At 47.0% G+C, this 18,922-nt stretch overlaps 1 protein-coding gene across 1 annotated transcript in view; it reads right to left on the bottom strand.

Annotated features, from left to right (window-relative positions):
- Window positions 1-18,922, bottom strand: part of LOC135900599 (cell adhesion molecule Dscam1-like) — a 196,335-nt gene that overhangs the window by 38,408 nt on the left and 139,005 nt on the right. Inside the window, exons 10-11 of the mRNA XM_065430027.2 lie at window positions 16,168-16,329; window positions 10,425-10,709 (exon numbers count right to left, since the gene is read on the bottom strand). Coding sequence (XP_065286099.2) covers window positions 10,425-10,709; window positions 16,168-16,329 — 447 coding nt within the window. The remainder of the gene's footprint in view (window positions 1-10,424; window positions 10,710-16,167; window positions 16,330-18,922) is intronic.

The following is an 18,922-nucleotide window of genomic DNA, read 5'->3' as shown; positions in this document are numbered from 1 at the left end:
TGCTCCTAATTAACGGTACACTGGTGTTTTTGCGTTTCTTTCCCGTCAAAATGCGGCCGCCATGGCTAGGATTCGGTCTCGCATCCTCCGATTTAACAGCGCAATGCCAAAGCCACTGCGCCACCTCTGCGAGCCTTTATAAGAAGTCCAAGAGTTTGACTGGCTCATTGAAGTTTACAGAATGGTTATATTCTGAAGAGATTATTGTGCCCGTGAGTGTTACACCGATGAGCCAGAGCCCGGAAATTTAGCCACATACTGCTTTTGGCATTCCCAATTTGCATTGTAAATTATCGAGTTTTACGGGCCAGAACCACTTTCTGATTATGAGTCACGCCGTAGTGGGGAACTGCGGAAATTTTGACCACCTGGGGTTCTTTAACGTGCACTTAACTCTAAGTACACGGGTGTTTTCGCATTTGGCCCCCAACGAAATGCTGCCGCCGTGGCCGGGATTCCATCCCGCGACCTCGTGCTTAGCAGCCCAACACCATAGCCACTGAGCAACCACGGCGGGTTCCGAATTTGCATTCGACGCGGCTTTCGCTGCCGGAGGCAAGCGGTGAGACAGAAGGATGGGGACTTTTTTCGAGCAAATATAAGTATGCCCTTCCCCGGAAAGTAAGGCAACCGTAAACAATGGAGTGCCGGGAAAGTAAACGCCGCCGTAAGTGCTGACGGTTTTCGATCCCCGTTTCTACGCTTCTCGTCATTGCCCCCGCTATTTTCGTTAGCGTCTTTTGCAGCGTTAGCGCAGCAGAATACATGGAGACGCTAGTGTATGTTTGATGAGGTTAAACCGCTGAAGTTAAGAGGAGCATCAAGGTGGTATGCTAGAAGAGAAGCGCAGTCCTTCGGTGAGAGCAAAGAAAAAAGGGGGAAAAACAGAAAAAAGAAAGAAAAAGAAAGCCTCTCTCAAGAGCAACCGTCGTCTCTTCGCGGCGCGTGAATGAGCATTATCGTATAGGAATCAACGAAGAGTAAGGAATAAATAACATTTCTCGCTCCTTTCAAGCAGCAAAATATTTCTCCGCAAATTTTCTGTAGAATGCCATGTGAAAATGCATATGCAAGCATGAAGAAAATTTCAAGGAGATGAGGGGACCTCCTGGGGCCAGAATTATGCTTAAGAAAAAGGAATCATTATAGGGCCTTATAACGCAAAACTATTCTAATCTCCTGACGTGAAATTTACGTAACCACCAACGCAAAATTTGGACGGTTACAAGCAGCGTTGTTTGGAGAGCCCAATCAAACGCTGTCCTAATGTACAGTAGGTCATCTTTTTTTTTCTTTCAAAGCGAATAGCATTCCTTACATTGAGCGGTTTTTTCTTATCTGATTGGCCTACAAGAGGTGACGATCACGCTCAAGTGGAAGGGGTCTCGTTGGGGTCGAGCGAGTGCAGTGAAAGTTCATAACTTGGTAAAGGGGGTGGTGCCACCGTCTGAAATTGGTCCACTTCCCCTTACTTAGCTTGCGGTGGCTGTTCGAAAATCGCAGCGGCATGCTACATAAGGCTAAAAATGCTGCTATAACGGATACTTATGGAAGAAGGGTTGGCGGAGGTACACCGTATACGTGTCAAAAGGGCTGGTAACGTTACACTGCGACGCAAAAATTTGTATTATGGGAAAATAAATTCATGATGCCTGGCATCTCCGAGTACCCAGTACGAGAGCTATCAGCGGGAAGCCATCTTCTGCTCCTTTCGGAATGGGACAATCTGCGCTGTTCCTAAAAACATTGCTCGGAATATTATTGTATCTTTAACGCGTACACGTCACTATGACGCAGCGAAATGGCGCTTGTTTATGAAGTCACGTGACAGAGAAGCGAAGTGGGCGCAGCCCAAAGACTGCTGACCAGTGGCAGAGTGCTAATGGAGAAAAAGGTGTCTAATGACAAATAATGATCCTTCGTTTGTTCGGCCAAATGGAGCATAATCAGTGTGTACACGTCATATCACAAGGGGAGCTTCGCGTGACAGACTGGTGAAGTGGAGGTGGCGCGAAGACCACTTGACCAAGTATGCAGGGCTGATCATCGAATACGAATAGCAATCGTTTGGACTAGCTTTACGTTACAGCGTCCATAAACGAAGCGCAAAAGAATGACGACACAAAGCAAATAACGACGAGGACGCAGCCCTACCACGACTGTTCTTTTCGCACTTTCGTGCTTTTTTTAAAACGATTTCATTCGGACTTTCCCAACTTACAGTCAATCTAAAGAAAAATTTAACAGCTTATGATCGAAGATACGATAATTATTGTATGCTCATGCGTGTATTAGAATAATATTTCAGTTGAGCGGTACAGGGAAGACTCACACAGACACACCTCAGCTCACACACACCTTAGCTTCCGCGGTTCATTCTCAGCAATAGTATGATCCAACATCGCTGAAGAACTTTGTGACGCGTTTTTACGTTGCTTCATCTTTCTTGTTTTTTTTCGAAACAGCCGGTGAGCACTCATTCTTCAGCGCACGTAATTGTACTGAGTCAACCAAAATGTTTAATACACAACTCAAGTTTTTCGGAATGTTCCCGAGCATTACCATCGTATTTATGTAGTGAATTGTGACCGTATACTTATGCATTAAGTGACAGCTGGCTTCCAACCTTAACGTTACGAGACTCGCTTCGCGTACGCTCGGTATGAACGGAAATAATTAGGTTATGCATTTACATATTGCGGTAGTAAAGAGTTAAATCAAAGTACATAGGCATCCCGTCATTCCCTCCCCAATGTGTTATCATCATGATATATGTGAGAACAGGATACCCTTATATAAAAATGACGGAAAAGTTGAAGCTGCACATGAACTAATCGGTCAGCAATCAGCAATGCACTGCCACAGATAAAAGTTGCGTAGAGCCACTCGGACCTTCCTGCATGAACGCAAGCTTTTTATTGAAGGCTACAGTTTTGTAGCCTTCTGAGCCATTGCCTAACATAATTTTTTTTTCTAGTGGCGTAAATGTTTCTCGCTGAGACATATTCGGATCTCGTCTCTCCTCTAGATCACCGCATTGCACGTAGGGTCACGATGAGTATTCTCCAGCAGCGCGTGGTTGGCACATGCCACGGCATGGTTATTGATCACTCTCAAGTTTCATGCTCAGCTGTGAACGTCGACTGAAGAGCCTGGGGGACAAAGGATGGCGGAAGATGTCACAGTAATATAAGAACTTAAGGCGTAGTTGTCCGCTTCAGCCAATTTGACAAGCTCATTGCGCACACTGGGGTACGCCAAAGGCTTGAGTCTGCCTTCAAATTATTACTCGACTTGTTCCCTGAAGTGTGCCAGCCAGAAACTACGTTACGGTCACCCATCACGCCAGATACATACACGTACTATTGACCAGCAACCTCAGTTCGAAACAAATGCACCTGAAAGAATACCTACTTATTGTTTAGAGCGCCCAAGGATGAGTTAATGCATACACCATACCTTAAATAATGCACGGATACGCTTCTGACTTTTTACAGCGAAGCTGTTCATAGCTTGGCTTCCGAAAATTCTTTGTGTCCATCAAGGTCGCATGGGCTTCGTAGATTCCTACCCTCACGGACTATCTCGACCCACCGGGCCGCCAACTTTTGGGTTGGATCTGAGAGAGCTAACAAGCTGGATCAGCCGGACACAGATTTCAAGACGGTAGGATCATTTTTGGCAAATTACCGGACTTTGACGGGAAACGCTCGCCGCTAAGCCTACCGAGGTTTAGCACGACTACGGGCGTTTGCGGGCAGCCAGGCCCGCTCAGCGATAGCGATGCAGCCTGGACCCGACTCCCGCTCCACGAAATATCCTAATGTTGAGCCATCGACGAGTAGACTAGCCCAGAACTTGCTAGAAGCACAAGAGATGGACGACGACCACCTCGGCGCCTCCGACTCCGAGAATTCGGCGGACGGGGAGATCGAGGACTCCGCCATGCAGGAGCAGCAAGACGCTCACAAAGAAGACGAAGCAAATTGGGAATTGGTTATGACCAAACGCCAAAAGAATCGACAAATAAAGAACGGACGGAACGCCGGCAGCGCCGGGAATTCCCCGGCCCCACCGCCGACAGCTGGCGCGCCAGCTTCCGGCGCGCTGAAAAAAGACGGGAAAGGAGCGCAGCGGCAGTCTAGGCAGAGGCTGCCCCCGCTCCCCAGAGACGATTTCAAGATTATTTTGCGACCGAAGGGACTCGTAGTCAAGTCGCTCCAGCAATTTCAAGTGGCCCGGGCCGTAGCCGCGGCATGCAGCAACAAGTTCGAAGGAAGAGACCTGATCACGAGGCTCCGCACAGGGTCCAACATAATAATCGTGAGCACGCCGAACGAGGAGGCCGCCCAGCTCGCGAGGCGCATCACTAGCTTCACGCTCGAGGGACGCTCATATGACGTGAACGCTTACGTGGCCGCACCGGAAAACACCCGGCGTGGCGTGATACACGGAGTGGACCCCGGCGCGACACCGGAGGAACTGAAAGCCGACTTGTGGACGCGCACACAGGGTGTCACCATTCACAGCGCCCGAAGATTAGGCAAGACCAAGACGGCCGTCATCACCTTTGACGGACCGATCACACCGAAACACGTCATCTACTGCGGAGCCGAGTACAAGTGCTACCCGTACCGGCCCACAAGACAAATCTGCTACGTTTGCTGCCAACAAGGTCACCGCTCCGACGTGTGCCCCACACCGGACGCCAAGGCTTGCAAACAGTGCGGGATGCAGAACCCGCCAAAGGATCACCAGTGTATCCCCAGATGCCTGATCTGCGGAGGCAACCACACTACCGGATCGCGGGAGTGCCAAGACCGACTAAAGAAAGCCAGGGACCTGCGAGGCAAGGCCAACGGCGACAACAACGGCGGCGGACGCGGGAGCAGACGTCGCAGCCGGGACGACCGCGGCAAGAAGCCGCGATGGTTCAGCTCGGAGGAGGAGACTTCGCGGAGCCGTTCGAGATCCCGGGCGTCGCGGAGCCGTTCACGGAGCCGGTCACGGTCCTTCCCGCCCCTGCCGCCCCTGCCGCCCCTGGCCATTAAGGGAGCAGGCCAGCTGCAGCAGCAGCAGCAGAAGAAGAAGACGAAGAAGGAGCCTACCCGAAAGAGCGGCGGCGTCAAGGTGAGCTGGGGAGCCGAAAACCCTTGGTTTGCTCCGCACTCGGGTGGGGTAGCTAACGAAAAGAACAACACAAACAGCCACCGCGAACAGCCTAGACAGGAGGACGCGGAGAAAATAGCGCTGAGACGTGAATTAGAGCTATCACGCGCTAAGCAGGAAGAGCTAGAACGCCAAATAGCAGAGCTAACGAAGGCAGTGCGAGACCTTAGGTCGAACAGCCCTGCGCAGCCACAGACCGTACAAACCCAAGCCCCATGGCAAGCAGGCAACGAGGATTTCGCCACGTTTAAAGCAGAGATTCAGCAAATGATGCAGCAGATGATGCAGCAACAGCAGCAACAAATGCAGCAAGTGCAATTACAAGTCACAGAGCTCCGGAGCAGCATCCGCAAGCAGAAGTTTACCGAGAACATTAGAGCGAAGGCCTACCACCGCCCCGCGCTGGCATCCCTCGCCGACACATCCGCAAACAACACCGAGGCTTAAACATGGCCAGTACAACTTTAAGCAAGCAAGAAAGCTTAGATATATGGCAATGGAACTGCAGAGGCTACCGTAAGAAGCAGGGCCTCCTCCAACAATACATTCACACGCAACAAGCACCGCCTGACATCATATCGCTTCAAGAGACGGGCACGACACCAACACTCGCCGGATACACGTGTTACGAGACTCAAGAGAAAGGAAGAACGGCTACCCTAGTCAGCAAGGCACTCATCGCCATAAGCCACGACAGGATAGCCGACACCGACGTAGAGCACGTGATTGTAGAAATTATACCCAAGAAGAAAAGAAAGAGGGGCAGTATATTTATTGTAAATGCATACAGCCCTCCGAAACAGAGGAAGGCCAAATTCTACGAGCTTTTCCATGGCGCACGCAAACTAGCGAAAGACAGCACGCTAATCATCCTAGGAGACTTTAACGCCATGGACAAAAGCTGGGGATACCAAACAGCAAACCCAAAAGGCAAAACGCTAGCGGAGGCAGCAGAGAACACCGACTGCAACCTACTCACAGACCCAGACACTCCAACCAGAATCGGAAACAGCGTTAGCACCGACACCTGCCCCGACCTCACGTTCATACGAGGAGCGGAGCAAGCAGTGTGGGAGAACCTGATAGAGAACCTAGGTAGTGACCACTACATACTCAAGACACAAGTAACTTCGGACAGGCTAAGGCGTCAGCTGGGATCGGCAAAAATTACGGACTGGAGCGCTTTTCGAGAGGCATGCGATAGGAATCTCGCCGAGAACGGGATCCAATCGATAGAGGAGTGGGGGAAAATTCTCATTGAAACACAGCGCAAGTACACCAAAGAAATCACGCGAACGACGCAGACGCCCGAGGTAGACGCCAGACTGCTCAAGCTGTGGGAAGCTAGACGCGGGCTCACCAAGAGGTGGAAGAAACAAAAATACAACAGGAAGCTAAAGATAAAGATCGCAGAAGTCACAGCGAAAGCAGAGGAGTACGCGGCGCACAATTGGCAAGGCAAAATTGGCAGCAATTCAGCGACTCCCTCAACGGAACTTTGAACACAGCGAGGACGTGGCATATCCTCAAGGCTCTCATAGATCCGACCAAGACCAAGGCAGAAAACAACAAAACCATCTACCGGTTCATCCACCACTACGAGGGACCAGACTCCGAACTCCTGGAGAAGGTGCGCGTTAAATGCTTCGGGGACACAAACCCAGCAGCTTACGCAGAGCGCTACCGAGGAAGAGAAAACGTTAACCTGGACAGACCCATCACGCGAGAAGAGGTCTATGCAGCGATTCGAAACACAACCAGAAACACGGCCACGGGTGCAGACAAGATAAATAACGCACTCATCCGCAACCTTAGTGAAGAGTTAGTCGCAGAATTTACCGACTTTCTCAACAAACACTGGGAAGCTGAGACCATCCCCGAGGGGTGGAAGCATGCGGAGGTAGTGATGATTCCTAAACCGGGCAAGAAACTGCAAATTGAGAACCTCAGACCGATCTCGCTCACATCTTGCCTGGGAAAACTATACGAACGAGTGGTGACGCTGAGACTACAACAGTACATGGAGGACAAGGAACTGTATCCCCACAGCATGTTTGGATTCAGAGCAAAATTATCGACCCAAGACGTACTGCTTCAAATCAAAGAAGAAGTACTCGGGAACGTCCCCAGGAGCGGGGAGAATATAATAATGGCATTGGATATCAAGGGGGCTTTTGACAATGTAAGCCACGAAGCTATCCTCACGGGCATGAACGACCTGAACTGCGGGAGGAGAGTCTACGGCTACGTCAAAGCCTTCCTTTCAAACAGAACGGCAACGATTGGCCTCGGAGGGCTCCGATCAGAGAAGTTCCTTACTCCAAACAAAGGGACGCCTCAAGGGTCGGTCATCTCCCCCACTCTTTTCAACATAGCAATGATTGGCTTGGCAAAACAGTTAAAAGAAATCGACGGCATACACCATGCCATGTATGCCGACGACATCACCATCTGGGTTAACACAGGCTCGCTCAGACAGAAAGAAGAGAAGTTACAAGAGGCAGCCACCTGCGTAGAGGACTACGTCAGAGCAAGAGGGCTAGCCTGCTCCACTGAGAAGTCCGAGCTCCTGAGAGTTTGGAGAGGAAAGCAAAACCGCACAGTCCCCACCACCGACGAGTTAAAGCTCAACGTCTACCTCGAGGGCAAGCCGATACCGGAAAAGACGCTCATCAGAATCCTGGGGATGTGGATACAGTCAAACCAACGCTGCACCCACACCCTCGCCCTACTCAAGGCATCCACCCTACAAGTGGCCCGCATGATCACGCGCATCTCACACAGACGCCACGGCATGCGAGAGGAGGACACACTCAAGCTGGTCACAAGCTTGGTTGTCAGCCGAGTGGCATACAGCCTCCCATACTACAATCCCATCAAGAGTGAGGTACAACAGGCGGACGCGATTCTACGCAAAGCCTACAAAACCGCACTCCACCTTCCCCAGAACACCTCAACCGAAAAGCTCCTAGCCTTAGGACTACACAACGCCTTCGACGAATTGAAAGAGGCGCAACTAGTCTCCCAACAACGCAGACTACAGCGGACCCCATCTGGCAGGGAGCTCCTGAAGAAACTAGGCTGCGCCGATCAACTGCAAGAGATCCAGAGGACGGAAACGATTCCGGACGAGTATCGCAACAATCTAAAAGTAGCACCCATACCCCGGAACATGGATCCCAACCTCCACAAAGCACGCAGAGAAGCGAGGGCTGAATACCTACAAAAAACACTAGCACCCCAAGAAACGACGGTATATGTGGACGCAGCCACATACGCCAGAGCAGCGAGGCAGAGCAACAGCAACGCGGAAGCAACGGTGATTGATTCGAACCTACGCGAGATCACCAGCGCATCACTACAAGGCTGTACGATAATCGAGGCTGAAGAAGCGGCCGTCGCTCTAGCGGCAGCGGAGGGATATCGTTCTAAACGGTCTTTAACAATCCTTACAGACTCGCAAACAGCGTGCCGCAACTACCTACGCGGCAGAATAGGGCACGGAGCGCTCCGCATACTCCGCTCCGGAGACCACATAACACAACGACAAACAAAAGAAGAACCAATTAGGCATACAATAGTATGGACGCCGGGACACACGGGAGTCGCAGGGAACCAAGAGGCGGACAGGATAGCTCGAGGGCACACTTATTACCGAGCATCCCACGTAGGCGACCTCGAGGAGACCGAACCTGTACCCCAAGACTATTCGGCGATACTAAATTACTACAAGGGCTGCAGAAAGCGGTATCCACCACCGCACAGCTCCCTTAGCAGAGAGGACTCTGTCGCGTGGAGGCAGCTACAAACGGGCTCTTACCCGAACCTACACGTACTCAGCAAAATTTATCCGACACAATACAATGACAAATGCCCCTGGTGCCACGAAACACCCACGCTGTATCACATAACGTGGGCATGCCAGAAGATAGACGTGGCACCCGTTATACCAAACCCGAGTGCGGAACAATGGGAGGGAGTGCTCTCCAGCGATCGCCAGGTCGACCAAGAAGGTCTGATTCGGCGAGCACAACTGGCAGCAGCATCCAGCGGAGCCCTGGACTAAGGGCAACCGACCGTTGTGTTAGAAGATGGACGATTCCATCTGAAGACCGCAGAAGACCAGCGAATCTAGAGCTGATAAAGTTTTTCACTCACTCACTTGTGTCCATCAACAAATTGGTGTCTGCAAAAACTCAGCTCCAGAATTTGATGCAAATCTCTTCATGCTATGCAAAACTTATACGTCTCATCACTCGGATATGTATTTTCAGTAGATCAGTTATCAATAGCACCATTTTCAAGACCAGTAGACTCTCAGGTAGACAATCTTTTTTTGCTTGCTTACGGGGGTACGAGCCATTCATTGTTTTTCGTGACGGACAACTTTATTGTTTGGTAGGCAAAAAAGTGCTTACGTATTTAATAATAAAGGTGATACGAAATAGCATTAAATACGAGGTGATGCGTACCTATCGTCAAGATGACCACCGATCAGTACAATAAATGTGTCCGTACCTTTGTTCTAAATTCTATGTCGCCTCCGTATCATGTCGTAAACAGCTTCGCTGGTCATCCACCTTCACAGAGTGGAATGACTCATGATTTTTTCTGTTATTTTGTTGCGACAATAGTAGGCAGCAGTGTGTCTGGCCGAACAGTACCACCAACTGTATCTTTTTCAGCAGTAAACATGGTTGTCGGTATCTTGAAATACATAAACAAAATACTTGTGCACTTTTAATATTCGCTTGATATATCTCTAGTCTGGCCCACATAGTATCTGTCACGAGCATGAGATTCGTGTGAAAAAAAAATGTGTTACACTCCACGAACTTTCTGCATGCTTTACACCGCATGAAGCGCTCTCTTCAGGAAAACCATCTGCTGCATTTTACAAAGATCCAAGTATGATTACGTTTAATCCTTCCCGCTCTTCTGATACGGCCGGCCTTTATTCCTGTTGTTCCACGGCCAAGTTCCCGCTGCCCAGTTCCTGGAGCGAGTTCATCTCAGAGGGAGTGCTACTAGGAATCGCAAAGGAGGGAAAGAAGACGTTTCTGTAATTTATCACCATAGTATACTAGTTTTCAGCACCACCTATAGTACAAATGTATAGAGTGCAGTTCAAATGAACGGATATACGGAGACATGGACCTCCATTTCTGCTCGATGCTTCATTTAGATTCAATGGCCATGAGTACCAAAGAGCTAGCCACCATGGAAGTTCTTTGGTCCATGATGTATCCACCCACCTTGAACCACCATGGGTGCTGTGTAGTTGGCCGAGGCTGCCGGGTTCGAAGCGACGCAGGTGTAGTTGCCCGTGTGCAGCTGGCGGACGCCGGTGAAGGAAAGGAACGACGTGTAGTCGTTCGCCTTAGCGACCGAAGCCTCCAGCACGGAGTCAAGCGGCCGCCCGTCCTTGAACCACTCGATGGTGATGGGAAGGTCCCCGTCAGAAACGATGCATGCAGCGCCAGCCCGTTTGCCCTCGGTCAGGTCGTCCGGAAAGCTGAACGGGCTCACAACGGGCGGGGCTGCGAAATGGCCGCACAAATAGATTTGCTTCGGTAGCATAAGTGTGATGCGATGGTAGAGTATGAATACCAGCACTTGCTCACCACACCGACGTTGGGTCCCCATAGAGCCTTGTGCTCTGGGAACTCCTTCTATATCTTCTTTAATGTATTACACTTAATAACTCAATAAAGCGTCATTCTGATTTTGATTCTGGGTAAGGGGGAAGAGGGCGGGGAAAGAAGCGGTTGCGGCCAAAGATAAAAGCTCCAACGGAAGCAATGAACACAACTGTTGTCTGCTGTAAGGAAGTGTATGTCACTAATTGCGAGTGAAAGCGTGATGCTGAAAAAGCAAGAGGAAAAGGAAAATAAAAAAAAAGATATGATAGAAAGACTCAAAAAAAGTTTACTGCTGCACCCGTCCTGTTCGCGTGCTCCTTATTCATCTGTGTTTTTCCGCACTGCAGTGGAAGGTAAAGTAGAAAGGTCAACAAAACACACATCTTGTTTGCTACCCTACGCTAGGTGAAGGAAGGTTTAAGAATAAAAATAAAGACAAAAGAGGGAAGGAGCAAGGTACTAGCAATGCGAACACGTGCTTTTTTTCATCACATCACACCTGCAGCCTGTCACTGAGGCCAGTCGATTTCACAAACCGTTGCAATACCCGTCTCGCATTGTAAGCCTGCGATGTGCGAGGTCATGGTCTAAAAATCTTTGTCAATGAAAAATGTTCTATTATCTAATCGGTTTAACACACTCCGAAGTACGGCCCGTTGGATGTAATAGCGATCGCAAGAACACAACACGGCTTTGATCGTATCTTCACAGTTGCATGCCTCACAGATAGGTGCGTCTGACATTTCGATAAGGACTTAGTAGGCTTTCGTAAATGCCACCTCTAACCAAAAGCGGCACAGTGAAGTTGCATCACGGCTAGAGAAGTTTGATGGAATCTGCAGCTACCCTCTAGGATCAAGTCCGTGGAGACGACAGTCGGAGACTATTGGGGGGAGTTCCACGAAGGTTGCATTATATTGCCTGTAATGCTTAAGAATTAAGACCTGATAGAATATTTAAGCTTAGTAATGAATTATCCGTGTGGCTAAGTGCAAGGACATGCTTCAGCCAAAAATAAATCACAAGTGGGCAAGGTATTGCTCGGACCTTGAAGCAAAACGATTCCCGAAAAGGCCACCCTGTCTCAGAGGGTATTGCAGTATGCTGCTGAACACATGATCAAAGCTTCGGAACATTGTGCACTGGTGCCAATGCTGAACAAGGCTTGTTTCGTGTGCTGGATGCTGCATCATTGACAGCGAAAAAAGATGTCTTTAAAGCATAGTCATATTTCTCTTTCTTTCCGTTCCGCATTCCACAAACGAGTCGCAATGTGCCTCCAGAAATTGCAAGACTTAAAGCGGTGGGCAGCTACTCAATATAACAATGGCGTACTGATATACTTAACAACAATTTAATTTCTAGAGCTGTAGCGTTCCATGTAACCACGAGTGAGGCTGATTCGAATCATTCGCTTCTTTCTTTATGCGCGCACAATCGGTGCTTTTCTTTATCCCTCGCTGTCACACACACTTATGGTCAGACTTAAGAAAGCATTAAGTGCGCTGCTGTGCTTGATTAACACAGCACGTTGATACTTAATTAGCTTTGCGACCATTGAAGGCATTCGATCGATGTGTACCTCCATCTAGCGCTAATACTGTTTCTGTTCCCCTTGCTTTTTTGTTTAGCCTTCTTTTTTTATTCGCTCTCCCAGGACAGTAAAGCTAACTGAAAGCGTCTTTTATTAACCGCTCTGGTTTTGAATTCTTTGCAATCTCTCAGTAATATAGCATATATACATTAAAAAATAAGAAAAGAAACAGAAGAAAAACGGCTAACCGAAATTTTCAACGTATTTTATTTCCCCTTAGAAGTCGATATCTGAGCTCTGTAGCCTTTGTATCTTTCCTTTTATTTTTTCATGAAAACATACCACCACAACGACTGCGCCACATTTCAGATTGGGAGGCACGATTTTACAATCCACATATATTCGTGAAGATATTGAAATGCACAGCCTTTACATGAAGTATTGACCGCTCTTTAAGGCTTAAAAGTAAACTTTAATCTTGCACATACAGTTCCCCAATCTCTGTCGGATAAATAAGAGACCATGCTTTCTTTCACCAAAGTTTCTGCTAGGATCCAAGCAACGTGCCCCGTAGCAAATCAGATAATTAAATAATCAACAATGAAATTTGCAACACATATAACTGTTATTGCTGGCCATTTCCAAACCGAAAGGCCTTCAAATAAAAAAAATGAAAGGCAAAGATTACAGAACAGGAACTCAGCAAATACATGAAAAGCCAAAGTATGGGGAATGCGCAGCGAGAAGCTACAAATAAGCTTTGCTATTACTGGGAAGGGAAATCCCGATTTCCTGCCTCAACAGAGAGCCGTAAAGAGACGCATGGGTTAAAAACAAATCGAGCGCGCATCTCGATACCAACTTTGGAACCGCGAAGTTTGCTGTCTGAAAACACCGGTCGTTTCTGACTCATTCCGCGCGCAGTCTATTTATACTATGCCGAGAAAACTTCTCTTGTTCGATAGTTTAAGCGCTTAGTTGCGTACGCATCAGCTTTGAATAACTTTCTACACACGTAATATAAACAGAGCTCGTAGTTACCTCCACCAAAACAAAAGCACCATGGAGCACTTAGGTTTACGGACCCTGCAAAAGTGCTGCGGTTAAAGCTTACAGACGCCACCCGTGAATGCATTCAGCCTGCTTTGTTTTCTTATGGAGATTCGCTCACCGCAATTTCTTTTTTATCATCCAATTTCGTTGCTCGTGCTGGTGTGTCTCAGATAACCGCGCTGCTTCTCTTCAAACCTGTTTAGCATTTTCTGGCGCACTCTTGGGTTTCACGCCTGCATTTGCGAAATTGAAAGCTAACGTATGCACTAGGCTTGCGTTGCCTTCTCCGGAACTTGATATTTTACTGTCGCACTGCAACCGCCTCCACCTCCCCCCCCCCCCCGCCCTTCCTGAAGAAAGAAAGAAAAAGAACGAAAAGAAAGGGTAGATGCTGGAATAAACTAGCGTACGTTTCGCGCTTAGAATAATATTGCAGCATTGCGGGGATGACAAGTGACTCCCGAAGGAAATAGGCATAAGAGACAATAAACTGAGGGGACAACAGAAATACGAGAGGAAGAAAAGTTACTTCAACTAAGCAAAAAGAAAGACAAACAAAAGAAGCAAACGCGCATGGTGAGGTTTTGCAGCACTCCTTTGCTAATAATATTGAAAAAAGAAAAAGAACGCGAAGGTAACAAAAATATTATGTCCAGTAAGCATAAAACTTTATTGACTTCTTATTTCCTTTTTTTTCTTTTTTTGTGAACGTGAAAGCTTCTGACAAATGGCACAATCTCCGGCAGCTGAAAAACGACTCAAGTTTCTTCGAGATTGCGAAACTTGGCGCAGGTAATACAGATAAAGGCCCTGGTGCTACAAAACACAAAGCTCTCAACACAGAGGCCTCGCATTTCCTCTTTGGTGTGTTTCCGGCTCATTGGCGTTCTTATAAGGAGCAGTTGCAATTGAACAGGCTTGCGATATATTACTGATTGAAAACAGTTCGGTGGTTTTTCCTAGTGCAGTCCATTGTTGGCGGTGTTTTCCAGCGTTCCACAACGAGAACTTCGCTTGAACTCTGTTCTCGCCAGCCTCAGTAATGGTAAACTGACCTGAACATAACTCCTTCGCGGGCATGACGTTCACAACTGTCTTTATGTGGGCCCGCTGGGACCACTTCGTTAAGATGCACACTAGTATCGAAACCGATGCGAGCGCAGAATAAGGGGCAACGAGCGCTTCGGTTTTCGTGAGTTACAACCATACGAACAAAACAATTAAGCCACAGAAAGCTCGGGAAAAACATTAAGTGTGAGTCTTAATTTTAACAGAAATGAAAGTGGATGCAAAGAGGAGTGCTAGTCGCAGGTGGGAGTTGAACCGACACCTTCCGCATTGCGTCAGCTGCACTTTCCTTTCAGGCTACAGCGGCAGTCATCCGACTGCTGCCAACTTTCTTGGGCGTTCTGCGCATGCGCACAAAATTAGTCTTGAAAGTTTTTGCCAGTGCCGCTCAAGGCGATGGTGACGGATTCTTCCTCTAGGTTCATTGCCTGCTTGGCTCATGCAGGGTTTTTAGGCGAACACATTCAATTTTTTTAGAAGAGAGAGAGAGAAAAAGATGCGTAGTAAGGCAGGGAGGTTAACCAGAGGTATTTCCGGTTGTCTACCCTGCCGGGGGTGAAGGGTTAAGGGGGATAAAAAAGAAAGAGAGTGGAAGGGGAGATAGAGACAAAGCGAGACGAGCACGAAATTTTTTTAGAAATTGGGCGTGGTAGATAGCCCGATTCAAGTCTATGAGCTGGTCTACTCGAAGAGGCAGACGTTACTTGCGCAGGAAATTGAAATGCATGCTCGGTTAGTTAACAAAAGTTCACTAATTCACGTTCTAAGTAATTACATTAAGGAACATATTGCTACATTCAACTTCTTGCGGGTGATAGGGCAAGGCATATGCACTTGAAAAGAATTGTGTGGATGATGGCATTACGAGGTACGCATAGTCATAATTGCGCTAAAACTCCGCTGTTGTTCCACTCACTTCCTTAACAAAACGCCCTTTTAGGCAATGAAGCGCAAAAGCAACTGGAACCCCAATACATTGCTCCGCAATGTTCGGGAATGAATATCTCAAAACTGGTGTCATCCAGAGATTTCCTTACAACTGCATCCGCTTTTCTAACTCCACGGCTGGAATTTCTAAATTACAGTATGTGCCGTAAGCTAACTAGGTTAAAGTCTAATTAGGGAAATATTGTTCATTGGTCGATTATGTATTTCAATATCATTTTTTTGTACAACTAATGTTCCAGTAGACCAGCTCATGGTCTAGAGTTGTGCTACCGGCCACAGCAATTTTTAAATATTTTTGAAAGTGTTTGCTATAACACCCGGTATAGTATTACCGAAACCAGAAACGATGGTAGCACTGTGGGCAAATTTTTGTGCCTTATGTGGGCGTTCCTATTTCCGCTGCTGTTATACCTCTCCGAAAGGGGTGACCACGCAAGGTGTCTGGGTTGCGATGGGTCTCTGGGTCGCAGTGATCAAATACCCAACACTTGAGTTGCCGTCTCCATCCCAGCCCTTCTTCTTCTTAACGAAGTAATATTTTTTTTTAATCAACTATGTTTTTGCATCGTTTTTATTACTAAATCTTCATTTGGAAGGGACAGTGGCGGAAAGAGTAAAGCAATCGGTCGCTTGTCTGGACCCAACGGTAGGTGCTAAACACGTAACGTCGTGATATGAACGTCTCCAGTGCTGGTACGATAATTATGAGGTAAATGTCGTGTAGGAGTATATGTGTTCACGTCACGAACTCACTCATGACGTGCACGGCGAGCTGTCCTCTGGCCGTGTTTCCTTGCGGATCCCGGGCAACGCATGCGTACCAGCCGCTGTCGACGCTACGCTGCACCTCGGCCACAATCAGGCTTCCGTTGGGAAAGCTGTGCTGGCGGTGGTTTTGCGGCAGCGATCGACCATCTGCAAGAGTAGGAGAGCAAAAGAAAGGAGGCAAAACCGGTGGCAAATACGAATTAAAACTGTTCACTTTGAGGATTCGACCGAAAAGTAAGCACAAACGTTATTGAGGCACCATTCCTCATGCAATCGCGGCGTGCTCCGTCATCTCGACCTATAGTTTCTAAATCAAAGCTCGGGGCCTGCCACGAGTTTCAGTTGCTGCTAGCTGTCTCTTAAACACGTAATTTGCATAGACTGAAACTTAAACGGGCCAGCCAAGTAAAAAGAAAGAAGTACTCTTTGACGCCCCTAAACTTCACAGTGGTTTATGAGGGAAGCCGTGGTAACTCCGGATTATTTTTTACCACACCTTTGGTTCATTAACACGCACCCAGTGCACGAAGCGTTTTTGCTTTGCGATCCCTTCCGCCGCATCGGAAGTGCATGTCTCATCGATGACTGCATATATATATATATATATATATATATATATATATATATATATATATATATATATATATATATATCGATTACTTGAGCAAGAGGGCATTGCACCTCATATAACAGCGTCTGAGTGTGTAATCACAAATATTCACTAATTACCTTTTTATTTATTCTTTTTAGGATACAAGTTCCGATTGCGACACTTATACCGAAAAAGAATGCCGTCATGTGTGCCTACTCATAGCATGCAATCTAAGAAAATTTTACACCCTTTGGAGTGCCCCTTCTGCCACACAACAATAATCGTGATCTGCCTTGATGCGTTTCCTTTCTTTAACACTGTTGCGATCCCGGTACTTTCCAGTAACTAACGGCATGCGCGTTACCAGTATGATAGCATTCCCGGCAGGAAAGTAGCGAGCGCGGCGTTTCCAAGAAAGGAAACGCATCAAGGCAGATGAAGATTGTTGCTGTGAGGCAGAAGGGGTACTCCAAAGGGCGTAAACTTTTCTTAGTGTACTGTATAGGCATAGTTCACGAGGCATCCGTCCCCCATGTCTACTAACACATGTTTTATACCAATGAATACCAATGCATTCCGTAACACACTTTAAGGTCGAATAGCTAGGAGGCACTCCTTGTATTCGCATTTATGATGAGCAAACAGGACTTCACTGCGGCTCGACTTCCATTTCGCAATGAACATATGCCTTAAAGTGAATAACTTAAAGATGAAACTGATTATTTTTTAATTATCCAGGTGAATATTGTCATTTTGCTACAAGCTTTTTCTGTATTTTCCCCAAATACATTTGAAAAGGCACTACAGCGCTACGTGTCACGGATAACTTTTTTACCTCTGTTCGAACTAGAAATAACTAAAGTGAATATATGTGTTTCGAATTTGTCATGGAACGTATGGCTTTTACGCTGAAGCTTGTGCACACAATTTGGAACAAGCTTTTTGATTGCTCATGGAATTTTCTGTTCTTCTTTTCTTTACAATTTGCTACGCTTTCCCTGCAATCGGATACAAAATATGTGAGTTGAGCCATATGCATTTTTTATAAAGAAACAGGAACAAGCAAATGCGATCGACTCGTTTATCTTTAATGGAGTTTAAATAAAGGAAAAAGAAGCCTCAAACGTCAGATTCAAGTATATATATATATATAAAGTCACTAAATACGCGTTTTCGGATAAACCAAGAAGGCTTCCTGAGAGCTCATCAGAGCAGCGAGCTTCTCACGTCAAAAAACACAAATATCAGCCACTCTTCGTTGAAATGCCTTGCTCTAACTTCTGAAGGTTTCTGGCAGCAAGTGAGTGCAGAGAGTGAACACCCCCTGTGTTACGTGAATGGGAATATTTGTTGTTTTTCACCTTCACTACGCTTAGAACTTCCCTCCGGTTGGTCGATGTAAAAGATCGATATAGTGTGCCGATTAATCCACGCGCGATCGAAACAGAGGTACTTTCGTAAACACTGCCGTTATAAGTTGTTCTTTCTATGGATTTTCCAAAAGAATTCTAACCCTGTATTTATATCTCAGAGTGCTGATATCTTTCGGCCCACTGATGGCCGGCTTGTCGAAACGTGAGGCATTCATGCAGTACCAACGACAAAACACAAGGTCGAAGACCGTATACCAAGATTTACGGTTCTACGCGAAACGAAAAAAATGTGCTAATCGCACAAAATATAGGCGGAGGGTGTCCTTGGGGATAGTATAGGACCCCTCTGTAATATCGAAATAAAGATTGAGAAATTCTCAGTTAGCAGTATCTTATGATCAACTTCACCTACTTCTGGCGTCGTTCAAGTGTTTTAGACAGCACAAAGCGCAAGTTTTATTTTCCTAGCTGCTTGTAGATATATAATGAAACAACACACAGAACCGCTAATATCGTTTTCATATGACGGGAGTTGGTCGCAATCGCTCAGTGACCGTCCGTACTTTGTAACGATCCTCTTCATTTTCTATAATTTTTTGTCCTCCGCCACGTTATGGAACGCGGTCACAACGTCGTAATCGAAAAAAAAAAAAAATAAGGTCACTCGACGTGGCAGATTAGCAGTATATCAAATTAAACGGGTAGATAAAAAATAATAACCAGTTTTTTTTCGTTTTCTTTTTTTACTGATTCTTAAATATTAACGTAATTATAC

Source organism: Dermacentor albipictus, chromosome 3, assembly GCF_038994185.2.
Source record: "Dermacentor albipictus isolate Rhodes 1998 colony chromosome 3, USDA_Dalb.pri_finalv2, whole genome shotgun sequence".
Classification (NCBI taxonomy): domain Eukaryota; kingdom Metazoa; phylum Arthropoda; class Arachnida; order Ixodida; family Ixodidae; genus Dermacentor; species Dermacentor albipictus.
The sequence above is the reverse complement of the archived record's forward strand: the minus strand, read 5'-3'. Positions and strand labels throughout refer to the sequence as shown.